This window comes from Chanos chanos, chromosome 5 (assembly GCF_902362185.1).
Source record: "Chanos chanos chromosome 5, fChaCha1.1, whole genome shotgun sequence".
In the NCBI taxonomy this organism is placed as follows: Eukaryota; Metazoa; Chordata; class Actinopteri; order Gonorynchiformes; family Chanidae; genus Chanos; species Chanos chanos.
Window position 1 is genome coordinate 45538965 of NC_044499.1, and position 23646 is coordinate 45562610.

Below are 23646 nucleotides of genomic sequence, written 5' to 3' on the forward strand. Positions count from 1 at the left end.
ATATTTATTTTTTTTTCCAAGCCTGTTTATTTTGTGAAACGTTGTTTATTCCGTGTCTTGGCTTGAACGCGGATGAGGAGTCAGAATCTAGCACAAACTGTGCTGTATCACATCTTGTCATCACCCATCACACCTCGGTGGTGAGGAATCCTGCTCAACATCACTCTCTTTCCTATCTCAATGACCTCACCCCTCTTACTCTGAGTCAGGGCCTGATATGATTACCCAATATGCCACATTCTGTGAAATGAACTAGTGAACTCTCTACAAACATCATTCCCAGATTTGTACTCCCCACTGAATACATTAGGAGATGAAAGACAATTCATACAGCCTGAATTTTGTTCAGTTTCCAAATGTGTGTGTGTCTGTGTGTGTGTCTGTGTGTGTGAGTGTGTGATTATGTGCATGTACACACATGGTTGTGGGTGTATGTGTTTGTGTATTTTTAATGCGTTGTGCATACATTCAGCCGAGACAAAATAGATGTCTGTCTGCAGGCTGAAAAAAGTGTTCTTGATATGTTTTAAAATGCTTATTGTCTCCATTGTTGAGTCAGTACCAACAGAATGTGGTGACTAACACATTGTTGGTTTAAACTGCGGTCGATCATATTGAACTCAGCGACGGTAAAAAGCTGCCGAATTCCGTCTTAGTTTTTATTTTGGGATCCATGATGAGGCATGGCAACTGTAAGAGTTAAATGACTTTTTGAAGAATACAATATGAATAATAATGAACTATTCTCAAGGGTGCTGTCTTGACCTTACATGCATTATGCTTGCCACCTGCAAGGCAAACTCTAGTTTTCATTTCTAATCTATTATTCATATGGAAGCGGCAGGAACGAAGACTGTGGCAGGCTCTCCCTCATTTCCTTACCTCATCTCAATCCCATTTTCAGGCACTTTTGTAAGTGCGTACAAATGGAATGATTGCCTTTTGTTGTGTGAGAAATTCGCTATTCTGTCTGGAATTGAAACCAGACTCGTCATTCTGTGCACACATGCCCAAAGCCACCCATGGTTTTATGTAAGTAATGATGCATGGGAATCGAATTAGAATTGAACAGCTTCAGGTATGATTCATCCTGAAAATCTATTCCCCGAAGATTAAAAATGGAAGGAGCTGAGTTATATGAGAATTTTTTTTTTTTTTTTTTTTTTTGCTCCTTCGTCTATTATTCATTTTATAATTTGCCAGGGCATCGTGTCATTTTCGAGGGTGGATGAATTGGAGTCCTAGGTGCTTAGCCACAACAGTAATGCAGCCTCACCTGCGTACAGTCATTAACTAAGGTTAAATTTTTAATCACATCATTTAAAATGGTTTTTTCCCCCATCAAGAAATCAAGCCCAGTAGTTATCGGGTTTATCCAGCTAATGGATAATGTTAACATTTTGTGGACAAACATTTGCAGCCTTCTCACAGTTTTTGTTCCCTAAACTGGAGGGATGTATTGGTCTTAGAGGAGCTCATTTTGTCCGTTAGCCTTTACTGTGACTCACTGACTCAGTCTGTGGATAATTGCCTCATTACAGCTCTCATTGGTACCCATTTTGAAATTGCATGGAAAGTGTGAAAGACCAGGAAAGGACATTGTGCTCTCAGAAAACCACGAACAATGCCTCTTCTTTTCTCTTCTCTTCTCTTCTCTTCTCTTCTCTTCTCTTCTCTTCTCTTCTCTTCTCTTCTCTTCTCTTCTCTTCTCTTCCCTTCCCTTCCCTTCTCAGTAGTTTTCCAGTGACTCATTTTTTTTTTTAGTTCAGCATCCGTATTTGAATGAACAACACGATGCAAGTTAAAACATTTCGGTTAATGCATTTCAGGCACGCACTGTACTTGTTAGAATAATTTCCTAAATACTGACTGACATCTGCTAGAGCTAGAGGTGCATCATTTCCTGGATATCATCAATTGAATGTGAATGTAGCATTATTGATAGTCCTGCTCAGTGGTAATAAACACTGACTTCTCCCAGGAGAGCATTAGTCACAGTACAGAGGCAGCATGTGCTGTATATCCACTCAGTCAGCTGCCTAGCCCCCTACTGTGGATCATTGTGTGGATATATATGCTATAGGTTAATGGATGGGAGACCTTTATTTCGTTCTGTTGCATTCAACGTGAAGCCGTTGAATTGGTCAGAAGAATAATTCGCAGTATCAAATGCAAATGTAACCGACTTGGGCTAGAACACTCAGAGTTGTACGTATTTGGTGTTGTCAGTAGATTTATCTCACATGGTGGTTGTGGTGGCTGTGGTGGTTGCCAAGGGTAATTACGGGTAAAGAGTGAGCAAAATATCTAGCAGTTAGTCATGAAGTCACAAAAAAAGTGAATATTTAAACGAGGAATGGGACCAAAGCTTTGATAGAGGCATGTAAATATGTATCATTTACAAACTAATAAAATCCTGTTTATCAAGGGTGCCTGTCTTTTTTGAAGCCTCCTTGTGCAGTCCCTGTCTGCCTATCTGGTATTTTCATTTGAACTGAATATTTTAACAATATACATGGCTTAAGAGAAGTACAAGTTAACATAAAAGCTTCCAGCCAGTATGTCTAAGATGACAGTTGTTTCTGTGGGGGTGGAGGGGGTTGAGAGGAGGTGTGTGTGTGTGTGTGGGGGGGGGGGGGGGTAAACTCTCTAGAGGGTTTATAATGGAAGATGAAATTCCTGTGGGAGTGGCCCCACCAGCCAACAGAACATGGTTGGAAGAGCCATATGTCAAAATTACACTTCAGCTTCATTCCAAAGGCAGCATTTTACAGAACTCCAATGTCTACAGAGAGATCGCATCTGGGAAATGATTGGCTGTCACTGACTTGAATTTTGTCAACAAGACATGTCCAATGTGACATCAGAAGCCATCTGCCTTTTTGAGGTCTTGGAGAGGTAATCCTTGCTGTAGCTGTATGTAGTGTCACGTTTTCTGAACTGGGTTTACAGGAATCTGTGCTCATTGTCTCTGTAGTATGTTAAGGACTTCAGTGCAACAAAGACACAAAGAGTGGGAAGCTTAATTTACTTGTGTGTCTTCAACAATAAAAACCTGTGCAAATAATCTCAGTCATAAACCGACAGTGCACTGCTCTCATATTGCCTTAGTCAACCCCATTTTCCAGTTGTTTTGAGCCAATATTGAATTGTACAGATAAGAGCACTGATATTACCCAAGGGGTATAATTGATTTAGATCTGATTCCTCACTGAAATGCAATGACATTTTCTTGCTGTGTTTACAGCATATTATGGAAAATGACTCTTAACCCAAAGGCCATGATATCTGTATGGAAGCGGAGTGCACATTTTGAAATGTTATGAAATCGTATATTGCTTATTGGGGCTATATTTTGGGAACTTGTGGGCAGCAATCTTTTGACGAAGTATAAAATGTTTTGACAGTTTTCTTCAAAGACCAGGAACGTTTTGCTGTGTGATGGTGATCCAGTGTCAAGTTGCAAGCCAGTGGGGTTTGATTCCCTTGAGTGCTGAATTGCACTCCCAAAAGCAATGTCCTTTTGGGGCAAGTTCTATGGAGAAATGGTGGAAAGGATCTTCTCTGTCACATTGCCACTTTCATTTCAGTGTGTTCCATCTCCACAGTAATCGTTGCTGATCTCTGCATTCCAGTTTACCAAGGATCAGTATGTATACTGTATAAAGTATAGAAAAACACATTGATAAGGATAACAGAATTCAATAATTCAGCCAGACAAATTTTGATCCGAGTTAATGAATAGACCTTCTTTATGCTGCTTTTTCACAATGATGAATTATATGTCAAATGCAAAAGTGGTTTCTTATAAAAATAAATGAGGCCCACTGATTTGATATTTTAAGCGCCATAAGACCTTCATGTGGCTACTGAGCTTTCTCAGTCTTTGCAGTGTGCTATTTGGACAATATTTTTTGATGTATTAGATCTCAAAGGCGTAATATTGATTTGTCCCTAGAAGAAGCATCGCTGGCCTCACACTATTGATATCATGTCTGGTTCATTTCAATGAATTCATAACCAGAAACACATTCTATCAGTAAGATACTGTGGCATCTACAATGTGTTTCTTTTTTTTTCTGTCGTATCTTGTTTGTTTATTTAGATTCATCCTAATTTACCTAATGTGGAGAGAATACTTAAAAAGTGTTAACAGCTCTAACATTCAGTTTTATTATGCTGAAGGATAAAATGTCAAAGATCAACAGGGTTTTTAATTATGTCATCAGAACCGACCGAGTGCCGTATAAATGTCTCTTTAGCACTGTTTTTGTTTATTCTCATTTAGGTTACAAAAAAAAAGAGATAAGAAAACCAAAGCCATCAAAAGTAAGTTCATATTTGTATGAGTAGTAGATGTGAAAGAATAGCTTGCAGTTTTCTGAAAGACATGTCTTCAAGACAGAATATTACAGATGTAATTAAACTGCTTTGTCAGCCTTCGAGAAAGAAACCCTGTCTGTTGCACTGGAGGTTTCTTCAAGCCAGATTGCTACGGATACGACAGTCTAGGGAGGCATAAAAATATTTAATTAAACTTAGGCGTGTCAGTCATGCATCAGCTGCTAGGTGTCCTGGGGATTTCAAAGAGAGAAAAAAAAAGTATTGCAGTAGATGATCACCAAAGATTTTTGTACACTTCATCATCCTGTTTTCTTCATGGAAAGGTTGTCACCCTCCAGCTTAGATTCCTGCTATGGTAAGGGCTCTTTTATCCTGACCTACCTTCTTATACCATGACTTCAAAACTGTTTTACACATTAGTAATACTTGCAGATTTGCAATACTTTGGCCCCATGAATAGAGATAAAATCTAAGTAGACATCCCTGATGAACAAAATATGCAGCACGTGTTCTATGTAATACATGTATTATTACATATACTAGTTTAGACAAATTGTGGCTAGGTGCAGCATTCAAGTGCACATTGACCGTGTGCAACTTGAAGATGTTCGTCTTTTATTGATAAAAGTAAAGTTTCTGTTTATTCACGTTCTACTAATATCTGCTCTAAAATGCGTCAGCGAGTCGAGGAGTTAATGATCTTCTGAATAGCACTTAAGTGTGCTGGAGTTGGATTGTTGGATTATAGCTCTGTAACATTGCCTAAACATACTTTGTGCCATCTGTCAAATACTATAGCAAGAACCTAGAATAGCTAAGCTCATTTAAATGGTCATTTCAATTGTTTCCTTTGCCTCCCTCTTTGTCCTTGTAATTGAAATGTGTATATATGCATATATGTACACATACACATGTATGTGTATCTAAATAGAAAAGGTGTTGTTTTCCATTGATTAAGATCTTAAAGACAGAATATAAGTACACTGTTATACAACTGTTCTTTGAAGTGGCATTCACCCATTAATTTAATAGGGCATAACTAATGTAGTCTAATTCATTCTAATTGAATTTGACCATGCAGTTTAACTAAGGCAGATAAGATAATCACAGCTTAGTCTTTATGTGGGTGAATTTTAGCAAAAATCTGGGCCTGAAATAACTGTAGACCTAATCTGAAACTGACCTCCTTGAACAATGATTCTAGATGTTGGGCATCTAAGAACGGTGTCCTGATGTGATCTGAAAACCAGTTTGAACTTTACCCCGATATTAAGACATCCGTTTCCAGTAAAAAACTAAATGAGCCCATCAGTACTCTGATATGATAAGTGTTGTTTGAGTCATTTTAGCTTTTGTTGCTAGTTTTTTTGGCTGTCTGGTTTTGACTGCGGTGCAAAATGGCATCATTAGCATCTATTACTAATGCTGAAAATGTGATGTAAAGGAAAATAATGACATTAAGGACAGTGGTGTAAGAGAAGAGTAGACGCACAGTTGTTAAGGATTGACTGCTCAGAATTTGTTTGGGGAAAGCATGTGACTGACACCAGTGTAAGAGTTTATTTGGAATGATCTGAATATAAAGCATAAAACTACTTTATTACATTCTTTTTTTACCTGTAGAGCTCCAGTATGTGTGCATTTATTCAAACACAAAAGCAATTCAGTATTTATCACCTGTATCAGACAGTGTTGGAGTTGCACAGTAAATGACTCCACACCACAGTTAATTTAATGTAATGTGAAGCCTCTTCTGTCAACACTTGAGCAGCATTAATCATTATAGTTGAAAGCATTGTTTAGCATCACACTCGGAGGGCTGTCATTTATATTCTACTGTACATCAGTCAATATTGATTAATTTCCCTCAAACTGTGGTCCTTTTCCCTGCTCACAAGCTCACAGAAATACAAACACCTGTCAAAGTAACCACCAAGCCGTCTGAGTAACAGCCTTGAAAGTAATTACTGAAGAAATGCATCACTGTCGTAAAACCCACACTCATCAACACGGCCTCTTTACTCAACACATCAAATTTGTGAAATATGTAAAGTACTTATTCCGGCATAAAATGGATACAGCCTCAGAATGACTCCTATAGATGCGGATATAGTCAGTGTTAAACCACTGTATGTCATTGAGTTGACAGGCATACTGTGTTGGTAGATTATATGGTCTAATAAATCTAAAGTGTTAGGGGATGTTTAGTGGGAATAAGCTTTTTCAGCATGGTTCAACTTGATCTGTTTGACTGCATAAAATTCTTGTCACCTGATCCTGTCTGCAGCAGGAGTGGACAGGTATGCATAAAGAAATATGCAAAGCTGAGTTGCTTATGCAAAACCCTGACAGAACTCAGTTAAACATAAAAACAAAACTCCGCTCACCGATTTCACATTCTGATATTCAGTAAGGGCAAGCAGAATCTTGGAGGGCCAAAAAAAAAATGCACCAAATGACTTTTAAAGACTTTTCTGTGCCTCAGGGGCTTAGGTATCATTTTCATTTGAAAACTCATTTCGCACCTCCGTAAGACAGAGGCTTTTTTTTTTTTTTTGTCCTCATGAATAATAAGCTTCTTGTTGTTACCACCAGAAAGCCAAAACATAGCACGCAAAAGGCCATATTCACTTTCATAACTAATAAACCAACATCTATATCATTTAAAACAAAAGTTCAACTTTGTTGTTTGCTCTGTCTTTGTTTTGTAATATCAGAAACAGAAACGATTTGTTTCTTTATCTGGTAATTGATGGTTTAGGAGAAATATATTCTTTCTTTCTTTCCTGAAATGACAAGGCTCTTCTTTTCTTCCCCTCGGTAAGAGCCCAGAAGGATGGCAGGCTTTTGAGAATTTTCTCTTTTTTTCTTTCCTCCGGCTCTCTTTACCTATTCATCAGCCCTTTCAAACATGTTATCATGTCATGTGTGTACAACATCAGAGTGTTACCTATCTCTTCTAGTCCAGTAAATTAGTCATCTTTTTTATTTCAAAACAAAATTACCTTTGACCTCCTGGAAATTATACATCTCCCCTTTTCATAGCCAATTATCTTCTGTACCTTGATTTTTTTTAAAAATTTGTTTATTTATTTATTTTGCCATATTGCCATTCGGTGGAAATATGATAGTGACAGCTTTTTCGACATCATGTGGTCTGTTCATTAACCTAACACCAGCACTAACCTGGGTGCCCCTAATAGTGACTCACTTGTGTGACATTGGTTACCATGGTGCTTTTATGGATTCTTACTGGGAATATATTGATTGACATGGCCACTTTCCTGACCAGGCATAGACAGATGATGGCAGTCAGATAACTGTAATAGGAGAACTGATCAATATCTGGTATTGGTCCTTAAAATACATATGCCCACATTTTTCAGCATGGACACAACATGTTACAGTAGGAACATTATGTCATGTGTCATTGATTAGCTCATTATCAGTTAGTTAGCAGCTCAAGTCTCTACATCCCTCTATATTCCAGCTGCCTCTGCTGTCACTCTCACGAGCACGTAATTCCTTCATTCCCGACTGACAGATCCGAGTTAGCCCTTTTGCCTCGACTGATACCCAGCCTTGATGTTTAGACGTCCCTTCGGCTAAATGCACAGTGCAATTTGAGTGATCCATGTCTCTCTGTGCATAGGGGGAAAAAAAAAAAGAGTATTTTGAAATTCTGTAAAGTAACTTAGTCCCCTGTGGTGGTTCATTTATCTTTCATGTCCATTGTCACATACTCATTAATATGAGAATGGCAACGAACGCCACCAGTGGTTCTGTACTGTCTGGGACATTCTGAACCGCATTTTTAAGCAATGAGGAATCCGACGATGGCTTAAAACATGGCTCGTCAGGTTGACGACGTGGTTCACAGATGATTTCACTGATATGTGTTTTTATTTGCTATCTGTTTTGTTGCGTCCAGAAGTAAATGCCATAAGGGCCAATTGGATGTATGCTTGTCAATTAGGATTTTCTTGCTCCTTAAAGAAGCTTTAAACGTGATTCATGAATTCATGGAGATTCTATTTTCTTGTCCTCTGTCTCTCTTTATTGTTTTCATTATCTGAAATGATGACTTTGACATATCTTTCATTTGCTTTCTATTTCGTTTGTAATGATTGCCTCAGTGCAGGCCATAATTTGAAAAATCTCCTCAAGCACTTCGGGAATCTCATAGTTTAACGATTTTCTCTGACTTTGGCTGAATGGAATGGCCATTGCTCGTGTCATTACTCCCAGTCCTTATCAAATGCTCAGTGCAAAATGTGCTCATTTTTGTGTGTGTGTGTGTGTTTGTCTGTGTGTCTGTTCGTGTGTGTGTGCGTGTGCGTGTGTGTGTGTTTGTGTGTGTATCTGTGCGTGTGTGTGTGTGCGCGTGTGTGTGCGTGTGTGTGTGTGTGTGTGTTTGTGTGTGTGTTTGTGTGTGTGTGTGTGTGTGTGCATGTGTGTGTGTGTGTGTGTGTGTGTTTGTCTGTGTGTCTGTGTGTGTGCATGTGCAATGGCGCGTGTGTGCATATTTGTGTGCCTTTATGTGTATTTGCGGCTGTGCATGCATGCCTGCACACAGGTGTTAGAGAGAGAGAACACAGAGAGAAGAGAGGAAAAGAAGAGAGAAGAAAAGGATAGAACAAAGGGTACATTTGGGACTGTGTGTGAGTGTGTTTCTCCCCTGTGGTTCTTCTTAGCCCTTTGTCCTCAGTCCTAGAGCCCTCCAAAAAAAAAAAGAAAAAGAAAGAAAGAAAAAAAGAAAAGGAAAAAAAAAGAGAAAAGAAAACACAGGGAGAGCTGTTTTGAGACCGAGTACCTTTCTGCTTTTAGGGTATGAACATAAGAATAATCATACCTTCTCAGTGAAAACCATCAGATTGCAAATAAGAGACTGTTGACTGAAACAAATTGATTTAAAGGCACAATCAGGCCCTTGAATAAGAAGTTGATTTTCTCTATTAATATCACAACAATTTTCCATTTCTGTCCATTTCTACTGGTAGGCCATCTTCACTCAAAAACAACCCTGAATTCTTTAAGTATGTCAGAGCATAAAATCACATACATATGTACGATTACAGAATATGCTGTTTCTCAGAGTCCATATGTGTGCTGTAATATAGTAGAATTTGTATGATGTTGATAATGTTTCTTCACCTTATGGAATCACACATTCTTGAGAGACTTCTCCAACTGAATGAATATATATCACTTAACCCTTATCTGCCTGCCAAAATACCTTAATTAGTTACTGTTGGTCATCTGTTCAAATCTTCAAAAGCAGCTCTAAAGAGATACAGCCCACCTTTGGTGAGCCAAGCTCCCAATCAATGTCAAAGCACTAAACATTCAGATAAAATGATCCACTACACCTTGATACAAAAATGGGAGTTAATACAATAAATTCTGAGAAAAAGACAAGCCTAAGATTGTCGGAGGGTTATTTCCAATTCTATAAATCATAAAAAAAGATTGGGCATCCTGAAGCAAAAGCTACTTAGGGAAAATGTTCAACTAGCTCTTTTGTTTGGCTTCCTTTGTTCATCCCAAAGCCATCTTAGATTGAAAAATTTTTATCTCTCAAAGACTGAGTCAAGATTTTAATTTGATGTTCGCTTCTTTTGTGTGAACAAATAGTTATTCATGATCCTAGTCCTCTCAAAGCATGACATTGCATGCTTATTTTGCTTGTGTAAGCCCAGGGAAAAAGAGAATGAAACTTTGTCTACGGCTTAATGTGGTCCTCCAGAATCTCATTTTTTATTTTATGTCAGGCCACCCACTCTCATTTGTCTCTTTGTGTTATGGTGCTTCATGCCGATCATGGCGCATCCATACTAAAAACACTGAATTAATTGAACACTGTGGCACGGTGACGCCGAACAGGGGTTCGGGTGGCCCAAAGCACACCAAAAATAAACAAAAAGAATGGCTCCGCCGCAAATAGCACGTAAGTGTACGGTGTTTTATTTACAGTGCAACAACAAAAATCCAGTCCCAAGTGAAGAAAAGTGAAAAAAAAAATGTCCAAAACGGCAAATATTTACAGGAAGAAAAAATGGATATATATTTACAAGAAAAAAACAAACAAACAGGAATAGCAGCTCCTACCAGGCTTGTTTACAGAACCGCATATGAACGCTGCGTCTAAGCAAAACTAATGGGTTAAATGCTGCTTGTGCATTCACTGAAGTGTGAAAACATTTGATTATGTCAAAACATTTCTTTTTTTTTTATCTTTTATATATGTGCTCATTATATATATATATATATATATATATATATATATATATATATATATATATATATATATATATATATAAATGGTTAAATAAACAAGACCCATTTAACCCATTTTAACTCTTCCGGCACACCAGTAGACAGATAAAACAAATCAGTTCAGTATCTCACCAACTCCAAGGAAGAGTTCGAGCATCGACACAAGTCACTTAGTCAAAATGCATGTGTAGGATTGCCTTTAATCATCTGTGCTCTCATTCATAGCTGCCTCCCACTGCACTATTTCTCAGTAATGAGCTTGTCGACCACAGATGAGCTATGATTCCTGGAATGAAAACGGCATTTTTCACTTTGATCATGCAACTCCGTGAGAGGCGCTGAAATCATATCTACCATCTCACATTATGCCCGATCTTTTTCTTTTTCTTTCTTTTTTTTTTTGCTCTCCTCCTCCTTTCTATCTTTCTCCTTCTCTCTCTCTCTCTCTCTCTCTCCCCCCCACCATCAGTTTTCCTGAGAGCTTAATTCAAAACAAATAAATGGGGTTGTCCACCATTATACTCATGAAGCTGTTTGTAACCTGTTCTTCCTGATGTTGCATTAACAGTTCCCAGCTTGAAGCCGTTGATTTATCATATCTAGGTCAGTCTTCAAAACAATGCAAACATTTGCACATGCCTCTCACTTCTACGATATTGTTAAATGAAAATTCTGAGAACTTCTGAATATTTTTAGAAACGTTTCAAATACAATTCATTTCAGAAATCCTGTATAACCACTAAACAAGCAACCATACAACAAACACACACAACGACAAAAGCGCAAAGAAAGGTAGTATCCTCTGTATTACCGCCGAATCATCGAGATTCGAGAGGCTTTTGAAATTTCGAAGCGTCCGCCACGTGGAGGGCAGGTTTGTTGAATGTTGTTCGTTTAGCTCACAGTCGCTGTGTTCCTGTTTGGCCAAAGTTACTTAGAGGTACATCCTGCTGACATACACCTGCATGTGTGTGGAGGCCAGTGGATGACATTTAAAACGCCATCAGTGGCTCCCCTGTCTCACGTGGACGTTCGGCTCTGATTATGCTGACATTCTGGGTGTGCAGACAAATAGCAGCAGAACGCTCTCGGTGGGGTAGCACACAGCTCACACGTACATCACGCCAGTTTCTGCACCGCAGGTACCGCGAGACAGCGATTCTAATGCCAGTTGATTTCTTAATATGTTAATGGCATTGAGCCTTAGCGTCTTGGAACAAAAGGCCCCTTCAAAGCATGCCGTCGTTCAGGATGTTTAATTAATGTGAGTTATTACTGCTCTCAAGTGCTTATCGCAGCAAGTGTTGATTTTAGATACTTATAACGATGAAGGCAAAGAAGAAGGCAGCTAATAAATGACAGTCGGAGAGTTCTCAAAATTGTCTGTGTGTCCTTACCTAGACCCCTAACCAGCAGCACAGTTGGAAGTTGATGTAATAAGGACCCATATTATACTGTGTGTACTATGAGTAGAACTACATATAGGCCTTTTGTCTTTCATGCATGTAGCCAGGATGCTAATATTTGAAAAAAAAGAAAAAAAGCATATTAATGAGCTGTGTTAAAGGAGTGCTCATGCATCTCTCCATGTGTTGATGCGGTCTGAAATGCCTTCGTTGAAATAATATGATTATTACTGATGTTAAAAGCTGTCACTGACATTAGCAGTTGTCACTGAGCTGACAAAACATTTCAAAATATTTTCAGCATTTTTTTTCTCCAGAAGGTATCCCCTTAAAAAAAATGTTTGTACTCAGCAAAGTTCAGTTTTTATTTTTGTAGCAGTTCTTACAATAGACATTGTCGCAAAGCAGGATCTCAGTTCCTTGTGCAGTCACAAAAGAACCTAACTCAAACAACCTACCCACATAAAGAGAGAGAACATTGTGTTGTGTTTCAGTAAACATTTCTAGGTGACCTTAAGACAAGCATCACAGATGTTTCACCCACTATGAACATAGTCAAGGTTGTGGGTTGACAGCTCTTGATTTACTAAACCACTCTCAGCAAACAGGGAGGAAAAAAAAAACTGAAATGAAAATCATGTCATTGTTATTATACAGTAGAACACTAACCTGTCTAATCTGTAGCCCCCACAGATTAACTAAAAAAATATTTTCCATTGAGATTTACTCCGCTTCATTGATTTCAAGGAAGATGCACTGGTCAGGTGAAGCTGGCCCATATAAAAATCCATGAACATGCTGGAGCTCTTGTTGGACTATTTACTCCCTACCACTATCTAAATGAAAATCTCAGCAAACATTGACTGCCTTTAAAAGAAGATGAGTGTGCCATGCAATTGGAGCGAGGTCTTTTCTGTAAGCAGCTCCTGACATCTTGGTGGAGCCTTGCCTCACTGAAGATGCCCTGGAGTCTTCAGTGAGTCCTTAAGGGTCCAGACAAAGCACCATCTTTTCAGCTGCCTTCTCTTTCTCGCCCTCACTGGCTGTGCGAAACGAGATTTTTGGCTTTGCAAACACTTTCTGGGCCACTTATTTTAGGTCCTCTGTCCACGCAAGGATCACCATTTTGTGGGAGCTATGATATAGGCATAAAATTTAGTCATTAAAATCAGTTTTTAGGTACCTCTAATCAAGACATTTAATAAATACCACAATAATTACAGTGATTTGGGATTCAAATAATCATTTTCTCCCCCTGTCTCTTTAGGAACTATTATGCTCAAGCACCGGGGGTATGTGGCCGATTTCCTTGATTACTCTTATTTTTTCTGATTAGCCCGCCTTTGACAAGCACTGTTTTTCTTGTAAGCTACATGTTTTAAATGGGTGTGTCAAGTGTTATTTTGCACCTTGCTCATGACTTAAAATCATCTCATATGCAGTATTAAGTTAGGCATCTTTTTAGGCATCTCAGTCATGCAAGTTTTTAGGCGTCTATTGGTATTATTATAAATATTCTGCAAAAATGTCGAGAATATGTTATTCATGAAGTAATGTGTCCATGCTGCTTGGATTCTAGCCATTCTTTCATTCTAATATGTGATATAGACCGATGACCTGTCAGAGAATCATGAGGTCAAATTCAGTGGGCTGTTAGACTATATTGTAACTTACTAAAGAACAGAGCCTCTGCATGGTCTCAGAAGGCGAATGGAGAAGCTGATGTTTAATCAATAGTGATGGATCAAAGTGATGCACCTCGGCTAGCCTGTGGTAATAGCGCGTTAGTGTTTGCCACTTCAGAGCACTCTCTCATCTTCTCACAAGATTCTTTCATACCTCAGCAAAATGTGCACACATGCTTTGGGTGTTTCTTGTCATTTCCTCTCTCTGTCTTTTTACTCCCTCTCTCTCTTTTTTTTTTTTAATTAGTCAAGGGGACAGCTTTTGTTGAAGCTCTGACAGAAATGTATGTCGGATCTTTTTTTTTTTTTCTAATAGCCATTTACATTTCATCTACTCCAGCCAATTTGGGTACATGCAGATCTGTATATCAGATATCTTAGAACTATAAGAGAAGGGAATTCATTACGCATTTTGCTGTTTCTTCAGTTTTTATTTGTCTTAGAGTGAATACTGATGTCAACTATTATCTTGTCAAACCTAAAAGCAGATTGCACCCCTCTTAGGGCGCTGACATCTATTCTGTCTAACAGTTTGAAAGGTGTTAGTCATAGATACTCTACAAGAAGAAATTGAACAAATGCTGTCCAATATATTGGCACAAATCTGTCTTTCACACTCACAAAAACCCTTTTCAGACAGATGAAGTGAGCTTGTATTCATCACTCTTCACGGTGAAGACAATTCTCTCTCCATCTTTTTGAGGTTGTTAAATGTCAGAATAGACAATATTTGTACGAATCTTCTCTGTGTATTGCACAGATGTGCATCCAGAATGTTTCCAGAACATTCTGCCATTGTCTTATTTCTTCTATGTTTAAATTATGATTTTTGTGTGTGTGTGTGTGTGTGTTTTAAGAGGTTGATAAATGTTTCTGAATGACTCATAATTTATGCCTCTTGGTGCAGAATTTTGCATTAAGTAGCAGTTGGCTGTACGGGTGGGAGAGATAAGCAATGTAAATTTCAGACTGAATACCCTTCAGGTGGTCTGTGCTCTAAGTCAGAATAAAAATGTTGTTTCAACAACGTTTCCCCCAATAACTGAGTTTTCTAATTGCTCAGTGTGATTAAATATTTGATTCTTGACAGTATGTTTATGCTTGTTATCATAGCCTGTGCCTACACCCACTCACCTGCTTGCTCTGCCTCATTCTGTTTTCTAGGGGAAAAACATTGGCCGGTGCGGTCGCAGAGTCACCATGGTAGGAATGGCAATTCTGTGTAGTTGAGCGTTTCCTCTTGGCCTCTGCTTTCTGTCTGTGTTTGTGGTGAATCTGTAAGTCTGTGTATTCTTCGCTGTTTTCCATGTAGATCTGTGGTAATGGTTGATTAGAGTTTTTTTTTGTTGTTGTTGTTTTTGTTTTGGTTTTTTTTTGTTTTGTTTTTTTTGGGTTTGTTTCTTTCTCTCATTTAAAACCAAGCAATCCTCTCCTGCCAAACTTTCTCCCTCATAATGTATCTTTGTCCCTGGTGTCTCTCTGTGTCTGGTCTCGGCTGTCAAGAGGATTCATGCTTATGCAAGGATAAAGGCAGCTTTGAATGATGTTACTTCTTATTACTGAAAGGAGACATCAGTTAAAACTGTGCTTATCCTTGTTAGCAACTTGATGATGCTCCAAACAAGGAATGATCTTCTGCCCCGAATCCACAAGGGAGACCTGGTATGTGTAAATGCAGCTTAGAAGAAGAAAGGGAAGAAAGGGTGCCCTCATTCATTTCACTGTGATATTCCAGCATGAAAACAATTAATATGTAATGATGGTGCTTCTTCAAATTTTTATTTCCTTTGAATAGGAAGCTTTGTATGTATGAATGTATGAAGAATCACAATTTAGATAAACCTGCTGAAGCTTGAGATCAGACAAGTAGCTGCATGGTCAACCTACCAGTGTACATTTATCAGTGTAGGTCATTTTATATATATATATATATATATATGTGTGTGTGTGTGTGTGTGTGTGTGTGTATATATACATAGTTATTTTGCTTTTATTGCCTTTGGGGTGACTGTTCTTCAGCTCATGAGTGAGCTCATGAACCGCATTTTGGAACATATTCTCCCCAAAATATATCTGATTTCACCAACCAACACATTGTGGAGTTATCAAGGTTTTTATCATGCCCAAAATGTCATGTCTAGGTGTATCAGACCAGAGCCTGAACAAAAACCCTCCAGGAGGGATATGGTCTCACATTTGTTTAAACTATAAAGCTGGTTCTCACACTATCCAGTATTAACAATTATCAATTTATTTATCTATGAACCTTTGGCATTTGTCTCTTGTTACATAGTATTCCAGAAACATGGAAGCATGAAAATGATGTCATTCTCATGTTATGGGCATAATAACAAGGTGAGACGTGAGAAATATTGCCTTTTGGGATAGACCAAATGTTTATTTACGGCAAAAAAAAAATTTTTTAGCTATGATGGCATTTAACAGTTAGCAATTAAATGTTAACACTCTCTGTCAGTTGTTAAATGCCAACCTCCGGTGGCTTCTTAGCCTCTCTTTCTCCATCAGAGTTGGAGGATAAGGGCAAGGTGGACCGCTTTCTGGCTGTCAACATGCCCACTGGGGCAGGCACTGCGCTGACAGCTAGCCAGCCTCCCTCACTCCCTCTCCATACATCACACATGGCTTTTGTAATTAAATGGCACAGACATTTATTTTTCATAGTGTTGGGTGGAGTGGGAGGGAGGTTTGCAGAATGGTAAAGGTTGAGTCTGTGAAAGGATCTGTGAGGACCCCAGTCCCTACCGCTCATGGCATCCGAACAGTCGATTATGGACTCTCCCGCCAGACCTCTTATGGGTTTCTGCACCGTCACCTAGGCCGAACAGACAGACCTGTGTTTGCCCTGCCGGCCTGTCAACAATATTTTATTTCTGAGCATCTCATACAATTCTGCGCAGAATCAAAGATCCTCTTTAATCCCTTAAAATCCTGATGTATTTAAAAAGTTATTTGAGAACTATCTCGAGATTCTTCTGATGTAAAGAGTATTTGATTCATCGCACATTTACTTTAGACTTTGAATGATATTTTTCTAATAAGTTTTTTTTTTTTTTTGCATCGATTTTTTGACTCGCTGTGTGTTTAGAATTTGAGTGCTTCCTTGACTTTAGATTTTGGGATACTACTGAGGAAGCAGTTTGTGTGTTGCAGTTTATTCCTGACAAACCCCCAGGTGCCCTGGGGGTGCTGTCAGGGAACACAACACTGGAGGCTGCACAGCTGCTCATACAAGTGCTCACTGATGACCTTGTTTATTTGCATCTTACATTTTGCAAGGGATTTCGGCAATTAGCGTTCAAAGAAAGTGTAACTTTTTAATCTCGCAGCTCTGTCAAATCAGACATCATTGTGAGACAACGTCATGATTTTGCCTCAGCGCATGATTCAGTAGAACTGCCTAGAGCAACAAAACTGTGATTCACATATGACTGATCAAACCACCTTTTGGATTTTGCCATGTATTTATTCATCCATCAAGTGATTACAATATACAAGACATGTACACAGATGTAAAAATTGCATGTAATCCACAATTTATATCCTCTGCTGTATGATCTCAGGAAGGTATTTAAATGTAAAGATTACAAGTTGAAACAGTTTGTTTCAGTTGTGAATATTCAATAGAAATGTCAGAATACTGAATCACTGGTGCACCATCTGGATATTATTATGCGTACTGGCATGAGTGTTGTTGTCAGGATGAATTAGGTGTGAAATAATGCTATGTGCAATCTGTGGATTCATTTTTCATTGGTGCCAAGCTCAGCCATCAAAACTCCCTACACTGTTTCAAAAAAGGTCAGGTCCATCAATAACTTTTTTTTTTTTTCAGCAAATGATTCACAACAAAATATATAAAGAAAAAAAAGAGTAGGTATGTGGAGTGAAGAGGCAACATTGCCATCAGCAAAAAAAAAAAAAAAAAAAGTGTACCACACTGGTTTTGCTGTTTCCATGAAACAAAAAGCTCAAGGCAACAGTACAACTCCAGAAGTCTCCAGATTTACCAGCTGTGCTTGTGCTCATATTTTGTCCAAACTTATGTTGTTTTGTCTCAGCATAGTACAAGCAGCGTAAAAGGAGGATTTTATGCACTTGCCTTTGCAACTGACTAAATGTTTGAAATGTGTAAATAGGAAGAGAGGCGTATGAGGTCTTAAAATGTGCGCTTATGTTCACTTAGCACATGCTTTTATCCAGACCAACGTACAAGAAGTGCATTTGAATTGATTAGAGGAGAACTAAGAATATGCCACCAAGAAGCATAAAGACTTACCATGAAAAATGGGAACATAATGTAACATCTTGGCTCAAACAACCACAAAAAAAAAAAAAAAGATAATACTGAACCCCCGAAGGAAATATAAAACCATAAATATTATTTTTTTTCCCTTGTTTTAGTGCTTAACAACCAGAGAGGCAACACATGGTAATTGGCAGGCAGTCTTGGAGCTATTTAAGTTCATCATTAACCTCCCACCTCACCACCACGTCAGAAACATTCTGCTTCGGCCCCCTCTTGTTGACCAAATGACTTCAGAGGCTCCCAGTCTGAAGGAGCACAATTTGCAGAGTTAGCCTGTAGAGTATGACAGAAAGCCCAAGCTTTGACAGGCTGGGAAAACTAGACCTCTGGCTGTAGAGGGGATTCAGTTAACTGTCTTTTCAAAAGCGGCTAATTGGTCCCTAGATTAAAGCAAGATCATTGAACTGGACAAAGCTTTTTATTAATTAGAACTCAAGGCTGAGTTTGAATTGAACTTTTTCAGTCAGGCTCTCTCTTCTTTAGTTGGGGTGCACATGCTATACGCTTTAAAACTTTTTTTTTTTGTTAGTGTGATGGGCTCAGCTGTGCTGTTTCTTTTTTTTTATGTTTGTCTGATATAATAGTACTGAATGGAATTACAAATTTTTTGGTGATTGATACTTGTCTTTTGTTTTCTCATTTGTTTGACTGGTAGACTCTACCCTCGTTACAGCAGATATAATGTGATATACACTGTAATGTATTATAAAATCAGTGTGTGTTTTTTTTCTGATGTCATGAAGTAGTTTTTTTCTCATTTCTTGTACATGTTTTTCTTTGAGAAATGTGGACTTGATATGAGTCAGAAAGATAGGGGGGAAAATAAATAAATAAATAAAGCTCAACTCAACCAAAAGCCACATTCCTGGAGGAAAGCACTGATCATCCCCTCTGAATAAGGGCAAATATTGACTCAGGCCTATTGTAACAGGGATCTTCACTCCCCCGAACTGCAAGACAGATGTAAATGGCTTTTAAACTAGTCAGTCTAATGCATTTTTAAACAGGCACAATAGCAGATACCCCAATGAGCGTGCCACTGCGCTTGCTCCTAAAGTCATCCATTTATCACAGCCTCTTCATGATGCCATCAGTGCCAGCTCAGAATAGATGCCATTCATCATCCTTTGCCACACACTGGACTTCATATTGAAGCCCCCTGTAGTCTGTCACAAACATCTCAAAAGCCAGGCGCTGCCAGACCGCCAGCCGCTTTGTTTTTCGTTGTTGTTTTTTTTTTTTCATTGCAAACCAATGTACTTCTAACTGCACTCGCCTCCTGCAGTTTACATGTGGTTTAATAGATTAAACTTTCACACCCACCCTGCCCTATGACAGGGCCCAAACGTGGTCTCCTCAATCACGGATTTAAAAGATGGTGTCGCCTCTAATGTCTCTGAACATGTTTTTTTTTTTTTTTTTTACCCATGCCTATCAAGATCCAAAGTCGCTCAAAATTGAATCACAGAGCTAAACATTTATTGTTTTCATTTCTAAACACAACATGTTTATGGTCTTTGTTGTTAGATTTTGGCCACTGATGCACTGTTGATTCATACTGTGCCTTGCCAATTCTAACCACTCATACTTAATTTGACTGATTTTTCTCCCACTCAGGAACGTGATTTGCTTTTGGCATGCTTGTGACTTTGATGTTTTTCTTTTGTGTTGGTGCATTGAAAAATCATAATAATTATTGTTTGTTTCATTATAAATATATATATATATATATTTATATATAAAAAAAAAAACTGTCATTGCCTCCTCTTTAGGAGCCCATCAGCACAACTACAGCCACATGGCCGCCTCTAGTCCCACACGAACGCCTAAAGATGGTAAGGACAACATACATGCTAATATGTGTGGTAAAAGGCAATGCGGTCGTTTTGTATCGGCTTCACGTAAAACAAAAGAAAACATTCCCTTACACGTTACCATGCGTCCCTCTCCTCTCATTTCCTGACAGATTTGTCATTTTGTCAAAACAAACAGTTAAGCCGATGACTCCAAACATGGATCAGTAACATTGTTTGTCTTCACCTCCATCATCACAGCAAAAAAAGGGGGGGGGGGGGTGGCTTGAATTAATTTAAAGTACTTTTGAAAACATGGTTTTATCCCATCGCTGTGAGTTGGAAAGCGACAATGAATTCAGTTATCCGACGCACCACTCTGATGTCTAATTCATAACTGGTCTCCTGTGACATTCTGTCTGCGAAAATGATTTTAGGGGTTCTGCCAATCATGTCCCTCGTTTTATGTCAAATTCCGTTTGGGGGCGATCGCTGATGCCAGGATGGTGTCTCATCCACAGGCCAGCTGTCTGAGACTTTGGGCATTGCTTTGTACTGTTTGATGGGAGTTATCTTCTATTACAGTTGGACAGTACTTTCTGCTTCACCTATTACATTTGTCTGTGTCTGAGTTATATCTTATCTCTCTAAACAGTTTTTATCGCTTGTCACTGGAGTAAACAAAGAGCACATGATGTGAAAATTCAATGTCACGCCTTTTTTTTTTTTTGGTATTGACAACAATCGCGATATTCATTTTTTTGTCGATGGAAGATAAATCAACTTCTGTTCGCTTTGCTTGTTTTTGTATTTTGACCCTGTAAACAGACACCCCGTAAAACATCAAGAGTTAGTTTTGCGCCAGTTAACCAATGCTTAAAATGAAAACCACGGACCTAAATTCTGAACAAATAAACCAAAACTTGTGTGAGGGAAGCATCTTGAATTTATCTGATGCATTTTTAATTCATGAACTTGATCAAAGGATGAAAAGCCCGGCTTATATTCCCAGTGTTTTATGCGTGACTTAGATAAGGCTCTCGAGTGCTGTGGATGTTATACTATGTGAGAGAGAGAAATCACACAAGTAAGTGCTTTTCTTGTTGGCAAAATGATTAAATCACTGCCTTTGGTGAACCACTTCATTTTGACTGGAGAGAGCCAAAAAAATGCATAGCAGCCCCCCCGACAAGCACTGAAAGTTTGTCTCAGGATTGTTGGTTATATGACAAAGCAATGTGGTTTCTCAGATTTGGTATGGCATTTTGCTTCAGTAGTACCATAATCTATTACATTGTTTGCATTGTGCATCAACACTGTTTTTTTAACAATTCCGTATGTGCTTTAACCTCTAAATCTCACGTAATGTACAACAAAAAATGGCATATCAGTTCTATAACTGAACCTTATACAGGTTAACACGGTTAAATCTGAAACGTTGTAACGATTGATTTCAGCTGCACTTCATTTCGGTTTATAACATCATTAAAATACATATTTTTCATTTTGGGTTTATCAGCTCACCGATCATTAAGACGTGGTAAGTTCTGTACCCAAATTTGATTACCCCACTCCCTCTAAACTTGTCCCTCCTCACTGTATAGTTATATTTTTCTTTTCATAATTAAGGAGCACGCATGATGTCTATGCAGCATGGTGTGATGTAAAATGGGTTTATCTGGTGTAGTGTAAACACACTGTTTTGATCCCTGTTTGTCATAAGCATCTCCTCCCTTCACTGCTCTCTTAGCACTCTGGTGTGTGTGTCCTAACCCTTTTCTGCTGCAGTAGTCACTGGCCTATTTTTAAAACAGGGGCCTGAGCTATGCCCGCCCTGCCCACAGCTTCTCACCCTGCCCGGTGCAGGCTGGCATGACGGGCAAACAGCCCACAGGGACAAAAGGGCAGAGGCAGCAGCCCAGCATCCCTCACTGACATCACATCACATCACTCATTTGACCAAGGGTCCTGTATTCAATGCCTAGGAGATGGAAGACAATGCACTGGTATTAAGGGCTTGACAGAGGCACTTCTCTCATGTGAAATATTGTGTTGAGCTGAAAATGATTTCCTTTGTTAGTCGACAAACCAGGATGCACAGTGACTCCACAGACATCCTGTTAACCGTAACTCTACATTTGAAGTGACGCCAGACTTCTTGAAAGTATTTTAAGGAACTAAATTGTTAAACGAACACAAATAGTTTATTAATTTTAACATTTTGATGGTACTCACCTAAGCCCTTCAGAGGACGCTTTAGAAGCACCATGTGCACATTTTGTAAGTGTTTATATCAGTTCATTTTAAGTGAACGTATGAGTACAAAGTGAGAAATTAATGCCATGTTTCAACACAGATTACAACATACTCCCAAGCCCATGCTTGGCTTCTGATGTCAGACTTATTTAAAGCAATGTAAAAACAAATGCAGAATGCTGTTTTTCAAAATGTTCTTTTTAAGCACTTATGAAGTTAAAAGCCGTTAGATAAGAACATTCCAAGAAACAGCCACTACTTACGCATGCATACTTGATTATCGCACATTTCCAAACTTCCTGGCACAAAAGACCCCTAAAAATATCTGGTACGGTATCTCATTTACATACAACTTTAAGTGGGAGATTTTGACTTTCCCCTGATGGGGGACTGAGATGTTTTTTTTTTTCCGTCTTTTGTTCTCTCATTCTTTCTGCAGAGAACACTCGAATGAACAGTATCCTGACATCCCAGACGGAACCCTACGATCTGTCCTTCTCTCGCTCTTTCCAGAGTCTCTCTCATCTGCCCCCTTCCTACGAGTCAGCCGTCAAAGCAGACTTGAACAAATACTCCTCTCTCAAGAGGCTAAGTAAGTTGTTGTCTTGGTCAGTTACACACTCAAGTTGTTTTGAGTGCTCTTTTCGTAAGCGTATTTGAAAGAAGATTTAACCAATCGGGTCGTGCATTTATTAAACTGACGGCTCTGGAAGGGATTCTATTTCAGCAGAGCAGATATTAACTCATAAACCACAAATGGTTCATCCATTACTACATTACTAACCCCAAAAGAGATTAGGCTTTTGGTATTCCATGCCACGGTATGCTTAGCGATTAAAAGCTACCAGTATATGATTTTGCTCAGATCACTGAATTAAGCTTTCTCTTGGCCTTGCTCTGCTGTTTTATTGATTTAGCTAGTGGTAGAATTTGCTGTGTAATAGCTTCTCAGCTTGTAATATTCCCTCAGTGAAGAGTAAATAGTCTTTAAGGGCTGTGCAATTGCATAAGGATCACCCCAGCACACTGCTGGCCCTGGATTCAAGCGAAGGGTCTGAAATTGACAGCCCCTCTCATCAGCAATTTTATTTTACTCACCACTCTGACTAGCCAAACATGCGTACAGTCACAACAGTGAACTATTTTAGGCACCAGATTCTCCCCAAACTTGTCCTCTGGCAGTATCTCAGATATGCTTCTAAAGCAAATTATTTGTAGTAGAAAATAGCCAAAAGGCATAGCTGTGTCTTTTGGAGCTCCAGTGATATTTTGCATTGATGGGTCTTGTAGGATATAGCCGACAGCAAATAGATTCACAGTGCAGCAATTTTTGTCTCTGTGATGAAATGCTCTGCTTTTATTTATGTTTGTAGGAGAAGGACGCGTCCTTGTGTTTTGATTGCATTGATACTTAGCGTACTAATGTATTTCAAAATCAAATGATTTCCTAAGTATCCTGAAGACTTTAATTTCTTTAAAATGCTTTAACCATTAAACAGATTATATGTATGCACTGAAAAAGGCTGCTTTGATGATGAAAAGTTTTTTTTTTTAAATCT

General features: G+C 38.7%; 1 protein-coding gene across 1 annotated transcript in view; it reads left to right on the top strand.

Moving 5' to 3' along the window:
* Positions 1 to 23646, top strand: part of LOC115813234 (shisa family member 6) — a 38985-nt gene that overhangs the window by 13901 nt on the left and 1438 nt on the right. Inside the window, exons 4-7 of the mRNA XM_030775849.1 lie at positions 14876 to 14914; positions 19811 to 19873; positions 21351 to 21371; positions 22527 to 22679. Coding sequence (XP_030631709.1) covers positions 14876 to 14914; positions 19811 to 19873; positions 21351 to 21371; positions 22527 to 22679 — 276 coding nt within the window. The remainder of the gene's footprint in view (positions 1 to 14875; positions 14915 to 19810; positions 19874 to 21350; positions 21372 to 22526; positions 22680 to 23646) is intronic.